This window comes from Sebastes fasciatus, chromosome 15 (genome assembly GCF_043250625.1).
Source record: "Sebastes fasciatus isolate fSebFas1 chromosome 15, fSebFas1.pri, whole genome shotgun sequence".
NCBI classification, from domain to species: domain Eukaryota; kingdom Metazoa; phylum Chordata; class Actinopteri; order Perciformes; family Sebastidae; genus Sebastes; species Sebastes fasciatus.
The window spans coordinates 32401684-32423632 of record NC_133809.1 but is presented as its reverse complement, the minus strand read 5'-3'; the positions used below and the strand labels follow the sequence as shown (position 1 = coordinate 32423632).

At 40.1% G+C, this 21949-nt stretch overlaps 1 protein-coding gene across 1 annotated transcript in view; it reads left to right on the top strand.

Moving 5' to 3' along the window:
- clmna (calmin a) overlaps positions 1-21097 on the top strand; it is a 61832-nt gene extending 40735 nt beyond the window's left edge. The window contains exons 6-13 of the mRNA XM_074659953.1: positions 1891-2087; positions 3481-3674; positions 7141-7223; positions 7327-9513; positions 16116-16273; positions 17342-17432; positions 17527-17588; positions 19490-21097. Coding sequence (XP_074516054.1) covers positions 1891-2087; positions 3481-3674; positions 7141-7223; positions 7327-9513; positions 16116-16273; positions 17342-17432; positions 17527-17588; positions 19490-19613 — 3096 coding nt within the window. The 3' untranslated portion in view covers positions 19614-21097. The remainder of the gene's footprint in view (positions 1-1890; positions 2088-3480; positions 3675-7140; positions 7224-7326; positions 9514-16115; positions 16274-17341; positions 17433-17526; positions 17589-19489) is intronic.
- The last annotated feature ends 852 nt before the right edge of the window (positions 21098-21949 follow it).

Here is a 21949-nt window from a genome sequence, read left to right as displayed (position 1 = left end):
TACTACTGCACCCATCAGCCTTGGAACAGTGGACAGACGAACCAAGACGCTTTTGACTTTTCTTTTGGTCCTGTCAAGTTTAAATGAAGCGCTTAGCCAATGACAAACTGAATTGAGCATTGACTACTACTGAGGATATCTTCTCATGTCGATAGGAGTTGCTAGTAGCAGTAGCAGATAGCAGCTGTTTACTTCAAGTGTCAAAAGTACTGCTGATCACAAAACACTACACAGTGACTAGGATTCAAAAGACGGAATGTACTATATATAGTATACAGTCAGACACAAAGGTAGGCTGATGTTATGGATTTCATTTTACAAGATACCGGTAGATTAATTATGTGGGATTAGCCGATGTTTGTTAGCATTCGGTTAATCTTTGTCCTGATGATTGTGTAGTTGACATGTGGCTTGTAGATCTGAAGTTCCTATACCCACTTGTTCGTAAATTGGACATGGGCCTCCAAAGATTTACATTTTTTGAATTGCTGTAGAGGCGCCAACGCCAAAGCCTTGGCAAGCTGTCAAGGTCCACCTAATGTGTAAGGATCGGTATCATAAATGAACTTCAGTTTTGTAATATATTGCCTGTTTGTTCCTGTCAGCTTCTCTTTATATGGGCATTTGTCTTCTGCGGGTACTTTATACATTTCTGATGATGAATGATTGACAGATGAATAGACCGGTGACAGATAATGACAGCCACCATAGCTACGTACACTACCCTCCAAAAATGGCGGCAGCACCCCAGAATGCTCTGCGATCCCATTCTATTCCCATTCCCTATTACTCTTACTATTACTAGTTTTCATTTGCAGTGCTTTCATTGTTCTTTCTTTCTGGCCGGGCTAGTGCTAGTAACCCCTGTTATATATTTAGTTGAACGTGAGTATCCACAACGAGGCTGTAAAGGAGGACGAGTCGGCGTGATAATGTTTAGTAGTCTCATTTAGACACTTGATAGCAACCGCCTTTTGTAAGACACGTAAATGCTACAAAATTCATGAGTGGGCTATTTATTGACGTATTTTATATCATAGAACAAAATGTTAAAATTTCATCAGCTGATTTCAGACATCTAACTAAAAACCCATCGACTTCCAGACGAGGGAACAGGAAGTGCTAAAATGCTGACTCACTTCTGGGTTTTAGGACTCATTCATGTAGAAAGTGGTCTTGTTCCCCCTTCATTCACAGGGAAAGTGTTTGCTTCCAGTAAATGTGTAAATATTGAACATCTTAAGACGTCAGATTTGAACCTGTTCAGACTCTACAACTTGATGTGTAAAGATATAAAGATCTTGCATGATAACACGTATAAGAAACGACATCATTTTGGCTAACTGGTTTGCGATACACGTTTGTTATGCAGGCTTTCAGTTCTAAATTTGTAGTCTGACATCATTAGGGTTATTTTGTCAGACTTTAGAAAGCTTGTCCGGAGCCACAGAAGACGTTACATGTGTTTTCACAGGCTGAGTTGGACTAACCGTGACCAATAAACTGCTCTGGAATTCCATCTCTGAAAAGATCCTCCGAGTGGTTTAAGGTCTTAGATTCTCACGTAACTCTGCTGGTCATCTGTTGAACTGATTACATCAGGTGTCATGGTTGCCATGGTGTAATAAATTCTGTTACTGACTGGGCCTTTTACCTGTTTGTTGTCTTTTCACTGAGTCTTAAGCCAGAACAGATTCTACTTTATACCTGGGATAGTTTCTAACACGGTTTGATTGATCTTGTGTTTAGTACAACGGAGTGTCAGCATAAACCACTTGGGAAAATAATCTGATTGAGAGACATGGCTGAATTTGATACTCAACAGCTGAATCGACGGATTAAAACAGTTGACCAAAGGGGAATATAATCCAACTCTCTGTCTCCTTCCAGATTAAGGAGCTCACTGGGAACATCAGGAGCCAGTTCCCCTCCTCCTCCAGCCTGTCGTCCATCCCCACCAGCTCGGACTCCGACGCGTCCTACTGCAGCACGCCGTCAGACGAGAGACAGTCGGCGTCCGCGGCCATGCGAGAACACAGTAGGGCCATTAAGAAACTGCTGCAGTGGGTACAGAAGCGAACACGCAAGTGAGTGTGGTCTGCCATTTTCAATCACGATTGTTTCATTTAATCTTAGAAGTCTGAATAAAATGTCTCCAATAATAATTATTTCATGGTGAATATACGGTACAAACAATGGAGTGCAAGCTCTGCCTCACCAAAACAGTAAGAAGGGACAAGTCATTTCCCGATTCGATACTATCACGATGCTTGGGTGCCGATTCGATATGTATTGCGATTTTTAAGTAATGCAATTCATTGTTGCAATTTATTATGATTTTTGTTAACTTTTTTAACACTAGACTATGAGAAAAAAGTTGAATCATACACTTCTAGGGACTTTTACTTTGGAAAAAAATATAAATTAATACATTAAAATGTTTAATTTTCAGCACGTCTGTAGTCAGAGATGTCCTGAAGTCAAATATATCAGTCATTGTCAGGAATTATTTATTATTATTATTATTATTATTATTATTATTATTTGTATTATTTGTATTATTTGTATTATTTGTATTATTATTCCAGTAACCCAAAAATCAAAGAATAAAGACATTTCCCTCATAAATTAGTGATATTTTCTTTTTAATTTATAAGGGACATGTAATGTTTTATATACTTCTAGTGAATATAAACCAATCAATCTTATTTCCATAGATGTATTTTGTAAATACAGTTCCCTTTGTTAACACCTTATTTTGAAAACCAGACGTAGTCCCACATGTCTACTTCCTCTAACTTCTCCAAGGTGGTCTCTAGCTCTCCATTCAGCTCCGTTCTCTTTATCCATCCATGGTCAGCTCCATCGGGGCCGTTTGAATGCAGAGAACAGAAATGTCAGTATCTGGGTGCTCTACAGTTGTAGCGTCGGCCCATTTGACCACGGAGACGAGAGCGACGGCCGGCTCGACCGCCACGTTACCGCCATACGATAACGTTTCCTGTCCGTGACAGAGTTAGCATGCAGCTTTAGCCGTGATGTCTAGCTCTGCTTTTCCTGTCAATGTGTGAAACCCAAAGTGTTTCCATCCTTTACTGGATGTGTAGTGTTTACCACGCTGGATTTAACATGTGAGGGTGCAGGTCGTATCCACGACGACCCTCCAACTTTTTCTACTTTTTCGTTTTGGCTCGCGGCGGCCGGCTGGTTTGTTTTGGTTGACGGATACAGAACGGATATGACGTCACGTTACTCAGACTACAACAATAAAAGCCGTAACTTCCTTCTACCTCCGCATAAACTCAAATGAAGCAAACATATCGATTCTGGCAGTAAAAAATGGATTTCAAGATCATACAATTTTTTTTCCCACCACTAATGATTTACAGGCTCCGTTGGTGTGTACTTGCAGTCTGCCTCTTAGAGTTTGCTTGTGGTTTTTCTGGACTGACCCTGACCATTGAATATGTCCTGTCATAGGTATGGTGTGGCAGTGCAGGACTTTGGGAAGAGCTGGAAGAGTGGTCTGGCCTTCCTGGCTGTCATTAAGTCCATTGACCCCAGCCTGGTGGACATGAGGAAGGCACTGCTGAGGACCGCCAAGGAGAATCTGGAGGACGGCTTCAGGATAGCCCACTACAGCCTGGGTATCCCACGCCTCCTGGAGCCTGAGGGTAACAAGAAAATACTTTACTTTACTAGGGCTGTGTATTGAAAAGAATCTGGCAATACGACAAGTATCATGATACAGGGGTTAAACTGTCATAGTATGAAGAACACACCACCATATGCATAAAGTCTGAGTAAAAAACAGTTGACTTTTTATATGCATTCAAGAGGTGGTTAGGAGGTTAAATAACACTCCATGTCCATTTTCAAAGGGGTCCGTTGACCTCTGACCTCCAGATCAATGAATGTAAATGGGTTCTATGGGTACCCACGAGTCTCCCCTTTACAGACATGCCCACTTTATGATAATCACATGCAGTTTGAGGCAAGTCATAGTCAAGTCAGCACACTGACACACTGACAGCTGTTGTTGCCTGTTGGGCTGCAGTTTGACATGTTATGATCTGAGCATATTGTTTTATGCTAAATGCAGTACCTGTGAGGGTTTCTGGATCAATATCTGTCATTGTTTTGTGTTGCTAATTGATTTACAATAATAAATATATACATACATTTGCATAAAGCAGCATATTTGTCCACTCCCATGTTGATAAGAGTATTAAATACTTGACAAATCTCCCTTTAAGGTTCATTTAGAACAGATGAAAAATGTGTGATTAATTTGCGTTTAATCACGATGAACTATTGTAATGGATTGACAGCTCTAATTACATTACATTAGTAGTTGATCATCGAAATGTTTCAATGTACAAAATGTTGAAGTACTTGCTTGATGGTAAAACGTAGAAGTGAAAGGTGTTCCTATTTTACAGTAACATGTTTAACATGGCCGTCAGCTAGACCTCTGCAACAGGTTTCGGATAATTAGATCATTAGCTTAACCAGGACATTCTAGCCCATTTATAATGTTTGCATTGGTGCAACCAAAACTATGTTATAGAGTAAGAAGCCCAAGAGTGGTAGTCTTCGTGCATTGGAAACAGCCACATAGTTATTCCCATTCAAATGTCATGTTGTGCCTCTATGTGAAACCAGGATGAGGTAGGGATCAAGCCATGGGAACCTTCTGATAAGCCACCCAATGTATGAAGCAGAGGGTAATTCATATCATTAGCTAATGCTAGACTAGCTTCCTGCATATTCCTTTATGTATTTAAACTAACTGCCAGAAGATGCTGTGGTTTTAGTGGTGGTATTCTTGGCAAAAAGGTACAGACTACTATTATATGGTTATATTATGACTTTTTCTCTCTTTAAATTGAACTTTAGAAATCAGTTCAAATTGGCTCAGTGGTATTTACCTACCACGGTTGAGCAGTGCTTCGACATGTACTAGCTATACGTGGCCCCTTTCAGACTATGTAACATTTCTGGCTTCATCGATCTAACAAAGTTATGACCATTATGGAACTGCAGTGCTCATTCAATTTTTGGCATCTGGTATGCAAGAGGCCCCTTTCACTTCCCAGCAGCTGCTCCCTAGATTGCCCGATGATCTTTTTGCTCCAATTTCATAATTTACTAGGTATGCCTTGTATAATTCTGCTGCCTTTTTCTACAGTCCAATGGTGCCCTGGCATAGTCAAGAAAATTACTGGATGTTAGTTGTGACTCTCATTTAAGTCCCATTTGCTCACATGTTGTATGTAAACTACTTGGATGGATATTCATTTCGTTAGCAGTTTGTATGGACGAAAGTTAAAGATTTAGGGAGACTGTCTTATGATAAATGAAGTTTCCAGATGAGTTTTCCCCTATTGCCTTGCACTGTGAGGAGAAAAATAGCGACACCATTTTTATAAAGGCTCATCTGACATGAGACATCTGCTCAACAATATAAAAAGGCAAAACCAAATGTGCATTTTACAGAAAAGAGACCTATGGTTTTATTCAGATTAGGGCTGCACGATATTGGGGAAAAAAATGACTTTGCAATATATTTTTTCTGTGATATATATTGCGATTAGTGCTGTCAATCACTTAAAATATTTAAATCGCGATTAATCACAAATCAATCCCATATTTTTTATTTTATTTTTTTTAATTATAAAAAATATTTTAACCGAGGGAGATTAGTCAGGTATTTAATACTCTTATCAACATGGGAGAGGGCAAATAGGCTGCTGTATTCAAATTTATGTATATATTTATTATTGTAAATCAATTAACAACACAAAACAATGACAGATATTGATCCAGAAACCCTCATTTAGCATAAAAATATGCTCAACTCATAACATGGCAAACTGCAGCCCAACAGGCAACAACAGCTGTCTGTGTGACTATGAATTGCCCCAAACTGCATGTGATTATCATAAAGTGGGCATGTCTGTAAAGGGGAGACTCGTGGGTACCCATAGAACCCATTTACATTCACTGATCTGGAGGTCAGAGGTCAAGGTTTGAAGGTCCTTTCAAAATGGCCATGACGGTTTTTCCTCTCCAAAATTTAGCGTAAGTTTGGAGTGTTATTTAACCTCCTTTGCGACAAGTTATTATGACATGTTGGTACCGATTGATTCTTTAGGTCTCTAGTTTTAAAACTGAGCTCGCTACAACCTAAAAATTGCAAAATTGCATTAATGCGTTAAAAAAAATGAGTGGCGTTAACTTTGACAGCCCTTGTAAAACTGTATCCGGTTCATTATGAAACTGTGGTGGGACCACAGACTCTAGGTGATTAATGAGAAACACTGGATCACTCATGGAAAATGAGAACCGGGGGAATTTTCCTTTTGAATCAAGCAGCAAAAAAGTTGTAGCGTGACGTGTTTGAGTTAATTTGCTGACATCACCTCGATGTGACTATTGCGCATGCGCACATCATGATGTCGACACTAAAACGATATATCGTGCAGCCTTAATTCAGACTTGACCATGTAAAATTGCCGGCCCTTTTACAGGGATGCAATGATACGATTCCGGATCAGATATCCGGCCGATGCTGACTCAAATAGCTGGATCAAACATCGGTGACAATGGGGCCGATCTATTCAATTCAATTCTACGTTTATATACTATATACGTTATGTATTGATATTGTAATTGCTGTTTAAGTTTTGACCAATTTGTTGCTGCATTAAAAAGGTTTACACCTGAATTGTAATTTCTGTTAATTTTTAAGATTTCTTTTGCTAAGTTGTTGGTGTATGATTTATTATTTTAGTAATAAAGAACAATTTACAAAATGTGTATTTATTTGTTACATTTTGTTTTACAAACTTATGAAAGCAATATTGGAGTCAGACCTGATGTTGCCTTTAACAGAATGATCCTAGTCACTTCGACACAGTGAGATATACAGCTCATTAATTAAACACTGGTATCGGATCAGTACTCGGTATCGGCCGACCCAAAGCCCAGATATCGCTATCGGGACTGAAAAAGTCGGATCAGTGCATCCCGACCCTTTTATGTTATAAAGTGTAAGTCATAGCTGTTAGGAGGCAGCCTAATTAACATGTTGTAAAATGCCCCAATGTTTTTTATTCTTTATCTGCCCATGTCCAGATGTGTCTATCAATTCCCCAGATGAGCAGTCCATCATGATGTATGTATCACAGTTCCTGGAGCACTTCCCTGGCATAGAGGAGGTAAGAATACCTCCTTACAGAGCATGGATGATATGTGTCTGACGTCAGATCCCTGAATATGAGCACGGATAGATTTCTACCAACTTGTTTGTTCCTCCTTCAGCCGGAGGAGCCCTGCCAGCTGATTGAACGAAGTGTCTCTATGGGCCGAATCAACTTCCGCGACAGTGACTCCACCCACATAAGGAATAGCGCTCACCGAAGCAGAGTGAAGGAGAGGTCCTACATGTTCCAGAGGGCTTGTGCTCATCCCCCACCCAAAATCTTAATTTCCTCTGTGTCGGAGGACCGGAGCGCCAAGTCACCCCCCTTCAGGCCGGCTGCAGCTCGCTCGTGGTCCAGCGAAGACTTCTTAGCAGATTCCCCCCACATGGGAGACATCTCCAGCAGTGTAGTTGAAGAGCCCAAGGAGTCTGCCAGTGAGGTCTTAACCAACTCAACCTCTAACTCCCCACAACTGTCTTACACTCACTCGCCCACGGGCTCATCATTGCCTGAGTCTGTAAACACTGAGTCAGTAATTGGCGACTCTGCAATCAGCTCACCGGACTCCTGGATGGAGAGTGAGTGTGGGGTGATGCCAGAGAAGTTTTGTGAAAGCCGAAGTGACAGTTCTTTGTGCGACAGTGGGACAGCCTGGGATGTGTATCGTGCCACCCCGGTGGAGGTCACGACTCTTGATGAAGGACTTGTCCTATCCATAGAGGATAGATCCGCTGATGAGCAGTCGATTACTGAGTCGTATATCGATGAAGGGATTTACTCACTGAGCTCACTGGAGAGCACTCAGGAGAGAATTCAAGGGCTCTCTGAGAAAAGGCAAGCAGAAGTAGTGAAAGAGAAAGAGGCAAACCATGAGAATGACAACCAGGATATGGCACTAGAGCATGTGCCTGATCATAGCAAAGCTGAGATTACAGAAGAAGTAGACTCTAAACAGATGCATATGAGTCAGAGCAGAGAGCAAAAACCTTCTATTGGACCGTTTGATGCAGAAGAACTGACCAGCTGTGGTGCTGAAAATATCCTTGAAAGTGATAAATCAAACCAGTCCCAAGTCAGGCAAACCAGTGTTGAAGAGAGTACTTGCAGGGAACCGGAATGTTTAAAGAAAGCTGTGGACGTCGTTTGGAATGCACAGGACCATGAAGGACAAATTAATGGTCGAACTGAAAGTCAGAATGAGAGAAATAACTCTGAGGAGTCTGAGGGGAAAAAAGATTCTTTGTCAGAGGAGTCAGGGATTTTAAAGGAAGGGCGTGAAGGGGTTGTAGATGAAGCAAGTGAAGGTGTTCTAAGAGACTACCTAGATGCTCAACAGAGTTTTAGCTCCGAGACTTCAGCAAACACACATCCAACCAACCACGACAGCCAAGCTTCAAAAACAAGTCTGGACCCAAGCTCGGGCATAAATATTCCTCTGATCTCTATTTCCAGTGAACCAGAAGAGCAGGACAAAGAGGGGACATGTGACCCAGAAAGACAAGATCATGCTAGGGTTGATGAGGTACATCAGCCAGAGGGAGCTGACACAGATGTCAACAGTCCTCATGAATTGAGCTGTGACTTCAATGACAATGTTGACATTCCTTCCTGCCCGGTATCAGAAAATGTTAAACCAACAGCTTCAGAACAAATAAGGGACATAGAAAGCCGGCATTTGGATGAAGATGATGTCAGCAGATCATCTAATGCAGACATATGTGGGTCAGACACAAGAGATACCACAGCAACGAGTGAAGCCAAATGTGAGTCTCCTCACTATGACTCTGAGACAGGTAACACTGAGAAGGACTCAAAATCTCAGACTTCTTCTACGGATGCTAAATCTCAACCTGTGAAGACGGGTCAGGAAACAGATTCAACTGATCAACCGAATGGATGCCCGCGCAAACTGGGGGACACCTTTTCTGACAATGAAACTGCGTCCACACAGCAGAACACATTAGATCCAGTCAACTCAAAGCCGAATGGTACGACAGGGATCTCGTGTCATGAACCAGCTAGTGTTTCCAGAGACGTAGACTTGTTTTTTACAGACTTTGATCAAAATTCTCCCACAGAAGATGTGGTTGGGGACCCCATCGAACCCATGGATCTGTTCTACCCTGACAAAGAGGAGTCCATGTTTACAGAGCCACCTGATACTGAAATGCAGAGTTGGCCTTCAGTTTTGAGTGTATCTGCTCTCCAGCCAGCGCCAGCTTCAGAGACTCAACCTGACCAACTGCTGGGCCTGCTGGGTGAGGACTTCAAGGACGGAGTGGATGCGATACAAGAGAATGACAAGGTAAATGTATGTTTATTCAGCAGTGCCTCAGTACAATCGGACCAGTTTTTATTGGCCACGCTAGCGGCGTGGCTTTAGCGATGGCAATGTTGGTTTGTCAGTTGGACGGTCCACCATCACAATCTGAAAAATATCATGTGTCTCTGTGTCCTCCGGTGCTCCTGATGGCATCTGCAAGATTTCAGAGACCGGAGGAAAACAACCAATCGGAGCCAAGTTGGAGCCTTGCCGTCTCTGAGCAGCTGTCAATCACTCATGAACTCCGATCAAACGCTCAAATTGGGCAGTAATGCCTATTTCTGGTGGCATCACAAATGTTCTCATTTTACAGCTAAACGGTACACTACAAGATGATTCTGAGAACATCTGAGGAGAGATATAGACATTACAGTAACAGAATATTGATTCATATTTGATCAGCGCTGCCTAGTTTGACCATTTGATCGGAGTTTGTGAGTGATTGACAGCCGGCTCCATTGAATAAACAACCAATAGGAACGCTCAATAGGAATGCTCTCTCTCTGAAATGACCTGTGATTGGTCAAAGTCTCCCGTCGCGGGCTAGATGTTCTAAAGGCTGAAAACAGAGCCATGAGGAGGAGCAGAAGTCTAGTTTTCTCTCAGAACACTTGACTTACAATATGCTGAAAGGTTATTATGGAATTTTTGCCCAATGATGGCTACTGATATAATGATAATATAATAGCATAATAATGCAAGTATAACCTTTCAAAGAGGAATGAACTTGAACAATTCTTAAGAATATTCAGATGTTGGAATTGTAATGTGAAAATATATAAAAAATACTCTAAATAAATAAAACATAAATACAATAAAACCACACAACCAAAACAATAACTAAGATGGACTCTCTGGCTCTGTTAACTAAAATGTGCAATGTCTGCTCAATGCCCAATTCTTCTAATGGTAGGGAAACCCTGCTGTTTATTCTGGCATCATGAAGGCTAAAATGTTGACACATGTAAACACAACGGGCAATATCGAGGTCCTGTCCATATATCGTACGATAAGTCGATGACGTATATATCAAGACAGGCCTAGTCTAAAAGTAAATTTGTCCAAAACTTTGGTTTATGACCAGATACACGCAAAACTGATTGACATTCCCATCAGTCTCAGCTATGGAGCCCCTACTGTTTGTTAAATCTTATTGTTAGGGGTCTGCACTCAGCTGTACTTGTACTATGTTTAATGCTAATTAGCACACGTTTGCATAAGAACACAGTAACACTTTATAATAACCATCATTTATAAATGGTAGATTGATAGTTAATGAAACTTAGTTAATAGTTATTTTACTGTTAACAAACAATTAAATAATTAATAACATTTACTAAATATTAGTAATGCTATAATTTGTTGTTGTTGTTGTTTGTGTAATGTGAAATAATTAGTTTGTAAATTCTATATTGTATCATAGCTGATAAGAGACGATAACAATTACATTCTGATTACATTAGTAAACTACTTATTATCAGTTTATTGTTGAACACATAACATTTGATATACTATATTAAATATTCATTAATGGTTACCAAATGATTTGTAAACTTTTCTAAATAATTGATAATTATAGATGCTTTACAAAATATTTATTATGCATTTAACAAGGTATTATAATCATCAGTTGCATCTTTATAATAGCCAGCCAAAAAATTTTTATAGACGGTTTACAATCCAGTTATTAACAAAGTGTTAAAATATGTGGTCCATCTATCTATGTAATGTTTATAAACTGTTAAAATAACATAAATTATAGCATTATTATTATAAGCAAAATATTATCATTCATTGTCAAATAACTATAACTAAAATTTATACAAAAATCAATTTACCACTGATAAATGATGGTTATTATAGGAAGTAGTAGTCCATGTGTTACAGAATACACTGAATTAAGAGGGCGAATACCTGTTAAACCTCAGCATGTGAACCTGAAGTATTTCATTTTAGTGTTACTCAAGTTTGGAAAAATGAAACTGCACTTATTAAAATTATTACCATTTTTGATTGATGTACTGATTTCTTCATCATCGTTTAATATATAAAACATTTTTTAAATGCCTAATACAAGTTCCCAAGAGCTAATGACGACATATTCAAGTATCTTATTTTTGTAGGGATTCTACTGTAGTAGGTTTTGGTTATTAGCAAAATAATTAATAAATAATAATAGAATTATTAATATTAATAAAGATTATCAATAAACATTAATAATAAACGGGGCACCACCCTGGAATCAGGGACCAATAACCAAAACGTTGATATAGTCTCATTATATATGCCAAACTATCAATTTGGAACGTTGATTAATAATTAAATTAATAACTATAACCAAAATAGATAGTAAAGGTTGAAGGATATCGGAGTTCTTGACATAGCAGAGGTTGGCATTATTCACTCTTGTGCAACATTAAAGAGACCAGCATGTATATTCCACAAACATTTATTTACAAGATAATAAAGGTTCAAAACACAATATTAATCTAACTAAATAACTAAACTAAACAACCAAACACAGTGTGTGTGTGCGTGCGTGCGTGCGTGCGTGCGTGCGTGTGTGTGTGCGTGCGTGCGACTCTAGACAAGATGGCTTCTTGTCTCAGGCTGTCTGTTTGGCCTACAGACAAAATGGCGAGCACTGTAAAACTACAAAGATGGCGGAATCAAAGATGGCGGAATCAAAGATGGCGGAATCAAAGATGGCCGTCAGCATGTCATCACATGACCTCTTTGTTCTTCTGAGCACATGTGCTCAAGAAGGACAGAGAGGGGGGGTGATGTGGGGGTTAAGATTATCTGAAGCTGTATGTTTATGTTTAACTAATTCACAGTTTCTGTATGTGATCTTATTGTGTGTCAGATAATGCAGTGGGTTAGAAAAGATGGTTAGTTTGCATGCAAGACCTTGTCTATGTGAAGCATAAACTAAACACATCAGATGTGGCAAAGCCACCTACCCAGATATCAGATACAGATAAATCACCAGAGTCAAACTCAATGAATAACATTAAACCAAATCAATACAGGTACATTCTAGAAATCAAAGTTTAACTGTCTTGCTCAGCCATGTGCGATTGCTAATGCTAAGGCCCAGTACGTTACCGATGGAAGAACAGGGTTTGTAATTCCATGTGTTAAAGTTGCGGTTCCAAGTCAAAGAGGTCGTCTTTGGTTAGCTTGGTACTAACTCTCCAGTAGCTTGATAGCTTGAAGTTAGCTGGTGAAAGGCAGGCCCTCGCGTCGTCTGCCTTTTGGTTCCTTTTGTTGCTATGACTGTTTCCTAACAGAACATAGAATCAGAGAGCAGAGCTGTTTCCGGTCTGAAGCACAGCAGCTCACCTCTCGCCGGTCAGGAGAGATGAGATGAAGAGTAGAAAGAGAGCTGTGGCTCACCTCTTGGGTGAGGAGGTGAAGAGGAAAGAGTCGAAAGAGGAGGAACAAAGAAATTCCTCTGGTTTTGTTCTGTGTGAATTTCACACCTAGGTGTGAAATGTTACTGTAGCCAATGAGGACTGAGATGAGTCCTGTGGTCAAGGATCATGTTACTGAGTTCATGAGGTCACTTGAAACCAGCCATCTGCTGGGTCCCTACATTTTCAAACAAAAATCCAAACCCCAAATGGATACGATGAACACTGTAAAACAGAAAAGCAGTAAAACCTCACATTTGAAAAGCTGGACCGAGTGAATGTTTTGCAGTTTTACTTGATACTTGATAAAATGATCAAGTAAATCAAATTGAAATCAACACAAGTCTTAGTCTTCTGGGTAGCGCAAGTAGGTGTTATCTTAGAAACTGTTGCCTTCAGTCTGTCTGTGTATGTGTGTGTCTGAGTATGTGTGTGTCTGTGTATGTGTATGTCTGAGTATGTGTGTGTCTGTGTATGTGTGTGTCTGTGTATGTGTGTGTCTGAGTATGTGTGTGTCTGTGTATGTGTGTGTCTGTGTATGTGTGTATGTGTATGTGTGTGTGTGTGTGTGTGTGTGTCTGTGTATGTGTGTGTGTCTGTGTATGTGTGTGTCTGTGTATGTGTGTGTCTGTACACACACATACTATGTGTGTGTCTGTGTATGTGTAGGTGTATGTGTGTTTGTGTATGTGTGTGTATGTGTCTGTCTGTGTATGTGTGTGTCTGTGTATGTGTGTGTATGTGTATATCTGTGTATGTGTGTGTCTGTGTATGTGTGTGTCTGTATGTGTGTGTCTGTGTATGTGTATGTGTATGTGTGTCTGTGTATGTGTGTGTATGTGTGTGTCTGTGTATGTGTATGTGTCTGTCTGTGTATGTGTGTGTCTGTGTATGTGTGTGTCTGTGTATGTGTGTGTCCGTGTATGTGTGTGTCTGTGTATGTGTGTGTCTGTGTATGTGTGTGTCCGTGTATGTGTGTGTCCGTGTATGTGTGTGTATGTGTGTGTTTGTGTGTGTCTGTGTATGTGTACGTGTGTGTGTGTGTGTGTGTGTGTGTGTGTGTGTGTGTGTGTGTGTGTGTGTGTGTGTGTGTGTGTGTGTGTGTGTCTGTGTGTGTCTAACGGTCCAACAGGAACATGAAGCAATGTGACATTTCACACTTCCACAATATCTCACCTAATGACCAGATGACCTGCTGACAGTTATCATCCAGTCTGTTCTACTGATGCTCTCTGAAAGCTCGTCACTGAGATGTACTCATGCTAATGTACTCTGTAATTATGAATTATTTATTGGGAAAAAACGGAATAAACTACAGATAAATATTCATTAAAGATGTCACACTGTGATAGATTGTGGTAGAAATTGAACTGAAATTATGACATGTGAATTGTAAAAATATCCTAGAAAGAGGATTTTGTTGCAGTACGATTAAATGCAGAGACGATGAGCAATAATATTGAATTATCACCCAGTCTTAATTATGGGGTTTTGTCTACAGAGGACTGGAAGAATAGCTGAACAGATTCTTCAGAGCAAACTTAGCTACACTGTCATACATCAACTTTGTGGGAAAGAACGATAGCCAGTTAAAAGCCAAGTCAACTGAAGAAGGAAGGACAACCACCGTCGTCTTGGCGGCCGTAGCTAATGCATGATCTAATGCTAAACACGAAGCATAAAGTAGTAGTAAGATGGAGCTCAGAAATGTAGATTAGGGCAACAACATGAGTGTTTATTTATTTAACATGTCTCCATGACTTCATCCATTATTTGTCCTTTTTTTATTGAATTTTCAGTACAAAGTAGTGCAAAACTTCGCTAATTCTTCCTGCCCATCGTCCGCCATCTTTGTTACACGTTTGATCGTGAGAGATTTTGCGAGATTTCCGTTTTTTAAAGTGGGGACTCTTGTTGTTCATGAATGAATCTGTTAGTGTGTTTTGTGCTGTTTTGGCCAAATTGTTGCTCTCCAAACACTATAGGACCAAAACTGTTCAATTGAACAGAACATGTTGTTATGTGTGGGCTCTCACATTTTACACATCTGTTAAGATTTGAAAAATCTTCTAGTGTGGGCCAGCCTTTAGAGCTTTATCCGTTGTAGGGCTACAAATGTCACATTTGTCCTAAGGATGATGCCAGACGAAATGTTAAGATGTCATTATATGCACAGGGGTTCATCCTCTGGGAAGCATGAATGCGGTCAGTAAAATTCTTTGGTAATTTATTGCACTACTGACATTTTGGCCTGAGGGTGGCACTACAAGAAAGCTCATAGAGTGCCCAAAATGGAGAGGGTTTATCCTCTACAGAGCATGAATGTGCTCAGTAACTTTTATGGCAATCTGCCCATTAAAATTAAGTTTTCATTTTAAATTCTTAGAAGTTTTGGCCTGAAGGTGGTGCTAGAGAAAAGGTCCAACAAAGCATTACGATTCTTCCTCTGGGGCCGGTATTTATTTTTATAGTGGTTGGATTGGATTAAATTCTGATTTGATCTGAAAATTGGGTATTTCAAAGCAGATCCAAAGATTTCTGATCCTGACAATTTGGAGATCCAATCCAACCTTTAATCTGGACAAAATGCTGCATTTGGGTATTTCAAAAATTAAGGCAGAAATTTGGATAAATTTGATCCCAAAATTCAGGATCATTTGGATCCCACCTCATAGTTGGATTTGACATAGATTAACAAATAACCTAGGCTTCATTTGTACCAAATATCAAGTAATAACATATATTACATGATCGACAAAGCCAGCTAGCTCGTTACCCGCTAGCTACTTACCATAGAAGTCAATGGAACCAAGTTAGCTCCTGTTAGCATGACCTAAGCTTAATTAGCGATTGTTACGCAATCGTTTGCTGGATAGCAAGCCATGCTGGTTGCCACCCTATAGTCTTACAAATGATTCATAACAAACAAACCTGTACATTTATTTGGACTGGACAGCTGCGCTGATACTTGCTCCTGTCGGCAAATGATCCGCCGTGTTTTTTTAATACACATTCAATTTCATCAATGTTCTAAAATGGGTTTTTGAGATACATTGTTGTGGACTTCTGGCATTTGGCCAGTAGTTGTTGAAATGTCTTTCCCTCCTGTACGTTACTAAGCAGCTGAAAGATTTATCTCTCTTTGTTTTTTGCTCGGCAATCATGAAGACCAACCAGGAGACAGAGAAAGCATCTAAATCCCAGGAGCACTGTTTGTTGCCCGAGGAGCAGATAGGAGGAGTCTGGGGCGGTGATGCAGACGGCAGTGATCTCAGTGTGGCTGAGCAGCTGTCAGGCTCTGCCAGGGAAAACACAGAGCCTGTGAGGTAGGCTTTCTATTCTTAGTCGGCTCCCTGGTACCCTGGGGGAAACCAGTGTTATGGCAATGGATGGGGCTGGTCTGACCTGGTCTCTCTCACTTTGCTCACATATTTCCTGAAATGTACAGAACAAAGTTCTCTATGTGTGGGCTGCTGATGGGAATGAAGACAGGCCTTATGCGGGTTGAGAAGAAAGGGGACGGGGGTTACAGACAGTAATGTGGTTGAATCCATTAATACAAGACAGCTTGATTCTGTTCATGTTCAGCAGTGGAATTAAAGGTATAAACCTTCAGACTTTCATATATTAAACCCCATTTTTGATAATACTTCTGCTCAGCATTTCTTTCTAATACATTCTGTAATTGCCTCTATATGTAATAGTTTTCACTGAATTTATTTTTTCATGTGGGAGTCAAATTGTGTAGCTACACACATGTGGTCTCTCGCTCTCTCTCTCTCTCTCTCTCTAAGACAGTTCCCTCTCACAGTCCAAAGGCTAACTAGCTAGCTAGCTAGCCCTACCACATATACCCATGGATGTATAAAGAGAACTGGACAAAGCGTTGGAGGCTCCCACTCATTCCTATGAGAGTTGCATGAAGCCAAAATGGCTCGACTGCTCGAGTGATGAAGTACCCGAATCATCCGGCGATCTTCCTCATCCATTGCCCATAGAGCAGGAGCAGTAGAACGGAGGAAGGGAAATAACTCTGGATTCAGCTATTAGTGCATTTTACATATTTTTTTGGCTTGATGTGCCACTGAGCACATAGGTATGAACCACACCCCCACTCCAAAGCTGTATCCAGTTCTCTTTATACACCCATGGTATAAAGTTGCTAACATGTTAGCCATATGAACTTTATAAAGCCACAATATGTCAAACACGTGTGAATTTCAGCTTATTATGGAGTTCTGTGGCCAAAAAATGGGAAAGTAGCTTTCTAGTTTGGGTTTCTTACTCTTAGTATTTGGAAAAGGTCCAAAGTATTCATAATGGCTTTTCCCACTGCATTTCCTGGTCTTGCTCTCTCTTGTTAAGCCCTAAACTAATGGATTTTGTCTTTTCAGGAGTGACAGTAAAAGTCTCAAGAGACGGGATGAAAGCCAGATCGCTCCAGTTCTCCGTCACAGAAAGGGGGCTCTCTTCACTGAGTCCACGGTCGGTTTGACACTACGTTTCCTTCTGGATTCATGTTGTCTCTGATACTGTATACTGACAGTGTTTGCCCTGTATTCTGTTTGACCTCTCACAGGACAATCGGACAGCTGTGACTGCAGCGACCAGAGAAGCTGACCAAGGTGACTCTGATATTTGGTAAGAACTTTGCCCTCTGTGCTTTAGTTATGTATGCTTCATCGGGCTTTCACAACTACATGTTTTTACTAGTCGCACGGTTTTGCAATCTATCGGTGGACTAGTAGTCATCTTTTCATGTTGGAATATTAGTATTTTGAACAAACTGAACCTACACTACAAACCGCGCTAAAGTTGGATTTCTACTTAACACAAGGGCTAAACCAAAGTCCTGCTGTAGATACCGGTGTAGGTTTTGATTTACAGTTCAGTGCTGGATTTCACCTGTTTTTATCTCCACCACAACACTAAATGGATGTATCAGTGATCAGACTGTGTCATGCTTTACTCATATTCCCCACAGTAGCTGTGTTTACATTGTTTCTTTTACTTTGTGATATGAGTGAGGGTGGGAAGGGTCACCTTGTTTCACTACTGAATATGGGCCGATTCCATGCGGCCGTTGTATTTCCGTTGTTCCATTCACTGTGACAGAGAGCGCTGATCTTGGTGAACAGAAGGTTTGCAGTGGAAATGGCTTTCCTAGATGTGTATTATTGAAGAGGAGAAGATAACTGAGCCTTTTTTCAACTTGCTTTATTTTGTCTTCACTCTCAACAATCTCCACCAGCAACTTGCCCAGTTCTCGGAGTCCCCAAGTCTCCGTAGCCTACATCAATTTATAGGGGACAGGGTGCTGACAAGGCTATTACATGAAGGCTGAGACATGGTCTCTGACCCCATGGGAGCTGTGGGGGCGATGTTAGAGAGTTACAGCAGATGGCGCTACAGATAAAGGGATGGTGTCCGCTCAGGTGCTCAGATGGGGCATTTTTAACATGTCCTGTGGTTGATTTATGAATCTAAAACTAACCCTAACCCTATGAAGTGTAGTGCCACCAACATGGTTCCACACATGGTCTCTTCCTGGTTATGCTGCAATACTTATTTTGAAAAAAAGAATTATTGTATCGTTGCCATGAAGACCATTGTTGCGGGCAAACTTCCGTATAAACTAAACCAATTGTAGTATAACCAGGAGAAGACCATTGATGTGTGAAGACAGTCTGTTAGCACTACACTTTATAACCATGAAGTTATTGAATATTTCTCCCAATAAATATTAACCAAAATTATGCAAAAGTGTATTTGTCCAAACTAAGTGTTGTAGTACAACTATGAGGAGACCATTGATGTGTGAAGTAATTTTGATGGTACTATAACAGTGAAGTTCTTGAATTTTTTTAGAGCATCTTTTTTCGGCGTTGTGCTTTGTAGACGGTCCCTGACCACTCGTCTCAGTCTTTTTTCGTTTCTGTCTTCCAGTGATTTTATTTTCTGTTTTTAGAAATAGAAAATGAAAATCAACCTGTTTTTTTTAAGTCTAGTTCATCCCTTTTTGACCCTGATAAAGAAAATGTCTTGTATTTCAATTTCAATTTTTGTATTTTAAAATGAAAATCAAATAACTACTCATTTTTTGTTTTTTAATATCCGTTTGTGAAAGGTAAATCAAATGACCAAAAGATACACTGACCCTCATCCCAGCAATGACTGATGATCACTTTAAGGCAGCCATCTGGTATAGATGTCAAGTTCACACATTTAGGAACTTTTTCAACTTAGTTGATGGGGACTGATTTAATATGACTTTGTGCTGAAATGCAAACTGCAGAGGACCTGGTCTTTAAATCAGAACAACACATGATAACATGCAAAGTAAATGTGTGTATCATGAATATTTCACTTTTATTGTAACAAATGTGAGAATACATTTCTGTCCTCTATGACTAATGACTGAAACCTGGTTGCTGCAGTACTACTTTTTGTGTCTCCGCTGACCTTATTGGGCTCTCTCTCCTCTCTTTGTCCCTGTGTGTGTGTGTGTGTGTGTGTGTGTGTGTGTGTGTGTGTGTGTGTAGGGGGAGTGACAGCTGGGAGCTGTATGTGCTGCTGCTGCTGTGGCTGCTGCTCTACTGTTTCTGGCTGCTGCCTCAGATGGACCTGAAGACACTGCCCAGCCTGCTGCTGAACCTCAACCACTGAACACACACTCACACACACATATGTTACAGGCAAAAAAATAAAAATTTGTCAAATATATAAACTTCAATGCACCACCACAAAAACAAACATATACACACACATACAGCTCAACTGCCACTCCTCTTTCCTCTCCATCACACTGACATCTAGATCAAGTGAAGGCATTTAAAGATACACATTTCTAACTACTAGAGCTCATTTTTTAGGTTTTTGCTTTTTAGCTTTCGATGTGGCTTGAAGTAATCTGTATGACAATGTGTTAGGGCCACTGCTAGGGAAAATGAAGTCTGAGATTTTCGAGAAAAACTCATGATATTATGAGAATGAAATGTGTTGAATAAAGTTGTACAATTTTGAGATAAAAAGTAATAATACTTTGAGAGTTAGCCTGTACATTTACAGAGAGTCACTTTAAAAGGAAAAACTTGTGTTTACAACAAATTAGGTTGCACATTTTTGAGGAAATGTCATGATAATAATAATAATGTTATAATAATAATATTTTTTTAAAAGGTCAGTGCTATAATAATAGACTAGGAATTCTAACGAAATGTCACAATAGTATAAGAATTAAATCATAACTTCCTTGTAAAATCAAAATTCAACTTTATTTCTCAATATTAAGACTTTTTAAGTTGTGTCTTTATTCTCCAAATATTGACTACTTGCTCATAAAATAATGGCTTTATTTGTGTAACATAACTTTTTCTCAAAATTACAACTTCCCTCTCATAACATTTCTCAAAATGTCCCAATTTAATTCTGGAAATCTCCTAGCTGTGGCCTTGATATTCTGTTTTAAAGACACTATAGAAACTAGTGGTTTATTGCTATGCGAAGCCGACAGAGTTGACATTGTAAGACAGTATGACTGTACAGCACACTCTGATTTGTAGATAGAGATATATGCTATGGATTAATGGATGCACAGTTGCCTATCTGAATAGCCATTTAAGAAGATGTTTAAAGGTAACACTACTTTAAGCTGATAATGGAAATAATGGAAATAGTGGAGCTGAAGCAGGAAAATGAAAGCAAGAATATATATATATATATGATACAGCCAGGCTTTTTGAGCTGTACTGTTGTATAGATAACTAATGAAGGGGAATTTTGATCTGTTGCACTTTTGAAAAATAATACAAACTGCCAAAGATAGTGGTGGAAGTGCTAATACAGAACGTACACAACTCACCACAAGCCCAGTAATGGAGATCTTGTTTTTAACACGTAGAACGTCTCGTATAACTCTTGTACTAAAGCATCACCCCAGCAGCTCTACATTGTTAAATAGTTGAGGCAGAATATGTATTTGTAATATTTTATGGCTCATAATGGATTTTTAAAAACTTTTATGACAAAGAAATGTTTTATGTGATTGAGCTATGCTTGAGCTTGTCCAATGGAAAGAGAATGCTTTACAATGAAATATCTTTCTATATGTTATTTTTGGACATTGTCTGTAATGAAGCACTATGACAACATCCGTCATCCGATCATTCTTCCACACCAGCCGACCAATGGGTGAAGTCTCTGTTAACTCAGCTCCTCCATCCACTGACTGAGGGGCATTCATTCCAGCTCAGTACAAACTGGGTCACCCCTATAGCACAGTGCATCACAATCACATCTCAAGTGTGTGTGTGTATGTGTTTTTACTTTTATCCTTGTGAGAACTAGAGCTGTGTCCCAATTCCATATGATTTACTAACTGCATACAGTATAGACCAGCCATTCTCAACCAATGGGCCGCGGCCCACCGGTGGGCCGCAGAGCGCCATCTAGTGTGCCGCGGAGGCAGTGGTACTAGATTATTTTTTTATTATTATTTAGCAAAGTGAACAGGTAAAACCTAAAGGAGGTAAGATGCCAGCTGCCGTAAAACCAAAGCCTATTGAAGGAGGCTGAGACACGGGCGGACACGGGTCTTGTATTGGGTATAACACATGCGCAGTGTAACTGGAGCTGCGGTCGTGCGTTGCGATCGGCTCAATTTCGGCAAGTGCAGAGCAGATATTACTGCGCATGTGCGGTACCCCGAAGGCGCGTTGATTAAGTGTGACCCAACCTCCTTCAATAGGCCTTGTGTAAAAACACCAAACATCATCAGGTAGAGACAAACGTGTTTGCCACTGTTAGCTAGCTAACGTTCTCGGATGCAGTGAGACAAAATGGATCGGTTTTTAAAGCGAAAAAGTGATGTGGGAGACAACCCTGCGCCAGTAAAAGCTCCGAACCGTGTGGTGAGGAAATATGACCCTGCTTCAGAAGACATAGCTCTCTCCACTGTGTTGGAAAATGAACTGATGGAACTATCAGCAGACAGCAGCCTGAAG